General features: G+C 57.6%; 1 protein-coding gene across 1 annotated transcript; it reads left to right on the plus strand.

Annotated features, from left to right (window-relative positions):
• Window positions 1-294: 294 nt before the first annotated feature.
• Window positions 295-708, plus strand: LOC116217696 (matrilin-4-like; the record flags this gene model as incomplete). The annotated part of the gene is made up of 1 exon (XM_031557635.1): window positions 295-708. A coding segment is annotated over exon 1 (399 nt), but the record flags the coding sequence as incomplete, so codon positions are not given.
• Window positions 709-713: the final 5 nt, after the last annotated feature.

Here is a 713-nt window from a genome sequence, read left to right on the forward strand (position 1 = left end):
GGTTGGTGAGTTGGGTGGGCAGGAACATGATGAGGTGTAGCAAGAGCAAGTGTAGGGTCCTGCATCTGGGGAGGAATAACTGCACACATCAGTACAGGTTAGAGGCAGGCCTGCTGCAAAGGAGCTGTGAGGAGAAGGCCCTGGATGTCCTGGTGGCCTACAGGATGGCTGTGAGCCACAAATGTGCCCTTCTGGCCAAGAAGGCTAATGGTACCCTGAGATGCATTGAAATGAGCGCAGCCAGCAGGATGAGGGAGGCGATCTCCCCTCTACTGTGCCCTGGGATGCCTCCAGGCCTCAGCCCAGTCCATGTGGGATCCTGCACATCCCCTCTCACCATCCCGTATCCCTGCAGAGTGTGGGGCCGGACACGTCGACCTAGTGATGGTGATCGATGGCTCCAAGAGTGTCCGGCCCCAGAACTTCGAGCTGGTGAAGCAGTTTGTGAACCGCATTGTGGATCTACTGGAAGTGTCCCCTGATGGCACACGTGTGGGGCTGGTGCAGTACTCCAGCCGTGTCCGCACTGAGTTCCCCCTCAACAAGTACCACAGTGCAGAGGAGATCAAGGAGGCGGTGATGAAGATGGAGTACATGGAGAAGGGCACCATGACAGGCTTGGCCCTCAAGCACATGGTAGAGCACAGCTTCTCTGAACTAGAAGGGGCCAGGCCACTCTCCCACAACGTGCCCAGGATCGGGCTCGTCTTCAC

The sequence above is a fragment of the Meleagris gallopavo genome, unplaced genomic scaffold (assembly GCF_000146605.3).
Source record: "Meleagris gallopavo isolate NT-WF06-2002-E0010 breed Aviagen turkey brand Nicholas breeding stock unplaced genomic scaffold, Turkey_5.1 ChrUn_random_7180001888745, whole genome shotgun sequence".
In the NCBI taxonomy this organism is placed as follows: Eukaryota; Metazoa; Chordata; class Aves; order Galliformes; family Phasianidae; genus Meleagris; species Meleagris gallopavo.